The following is a 952-nucleotide window of genomic DNA, read 5'->3' as shown; positions in this document are numbered from 1 at the left end:
GATTGTCCAGCTCCTGTGCAGTCAATTCGCCAGCCCTAACAACAACAAGATGCAAATCAAATAAACCACCAAAAATTGAACACCATTCTACAACATCCTTTTGCCACAGGACTATACTATCTACATAATTCCAACATTGGCCCAGAAGACTACTTAATCCAAAGTAATATAATAAATCATAACTCAGAATTTTCTTCTACGAGCACATTAATCTATCTACGTCTTGCCTTCCTAAATCGTTTCCAAATGAAAAATAATAAAACCAAATCATATCTTGTCTAAACTTTGTACCATAAAGCATGTTAGTTAACTGAGCATAAAATTGACATAAACTACCAAAAACAGACCAGTTCCCTGTCTAAAGTTTTCAAAGAAAAACAGACCTCTTGTTCATGTCAACATCAGCCTTCTTGCAGACAATATTAGCGAAACGCCTTCCGATACCCTTGATGGAGGTCAAAGCAAACATAATCTTCTGCTTTCCATCGACGTTGGTGTTCAGAACACGCAAAATGTGCTGAAAATCTTCGTTGGCCACCAGAGACTACACGAAACATACAAAAATAAAAAATAAATAATGAAGGTAAAACCACCAATCTTTCGAAAAAAAAAACAAAAAACCCAATCCAAATCAAGCAAAACCCATCTTATAAACGCTAATATCAAACGACAAAAACATAAACACGAGGCCTTTTTAGATCAAAAGATAAACAAACTCTAAGCCAGATATAACGCTACAGAAAGAGATGGAAGAAATGAATTAATGGTAAAGATTGGGGATTGGGAGGGGAGAGAGATGGAACCCTAATTACCATTTTTGCGAGATTCGGGGAGAGGAGAGGAGAGAAGAGGCTCTGGGGACTGATGAGCTGAAGCGAACAACTAACGGAGGCCAAACTAGGGTTTTTAAAGTTCCTTTTATATGCGTTGTAGGCTCATCCTCTCTCTAAGG

General features: G+C 37.6%; 1 protein-coding gene across 1 annotated transcript in view; it reads right to left on the bottom strand.

Moving 5' to 3' along the window:
- Nucleotides 1-952, bottom strand: part of LOC110416879 (small ribosomal subunit protein uS13z/uS13y/uS13x-like) — a 2,272-nt gene extending 1,320 nt beyond the window's left edge. The window contains exons 1-3 of the mRNA XM_021429008.2: nt 813-952; nt 384-544; nt 1-35 (exon numbers count right to left, since the gene is read on the bottom strand). The exon at nt 1-35 is cut by the window's left edge and continues 154 nt beyond it. Coding sequence (XP_021284683.1) covers nt 1-35; nt 384-544; nt 813-815 — 199 coding nt within the window. The 5' untranslated portion in view covers nt 816-952. The remainder of the gene's footprint in view (nt 36-383; nt 545-812) is intronic.

The sequence above is a fragment of the Theobroma umbraticum genome, unplaced genomic scaffold (assembly GCF_002168275.2).
Source record: "Theobroma umbraticum cultivar Fairchild unplaced genomic scaffold, ASM216827v3 scaffold_51.0, whole genome shotgun sequence".
Taxonomy (NCBI): Eukaryota; Viridiplantae; Streptophyta; class Magnoliopsida; order Malvales; family Malvaceae; genus Theobroma; species Theobroma umbraticum.
The sequence above is the reverse complement of the archived record's forward strand: the minus strand, read 5'-3'. Positions and strand labels throughout refer to the sequence as shown.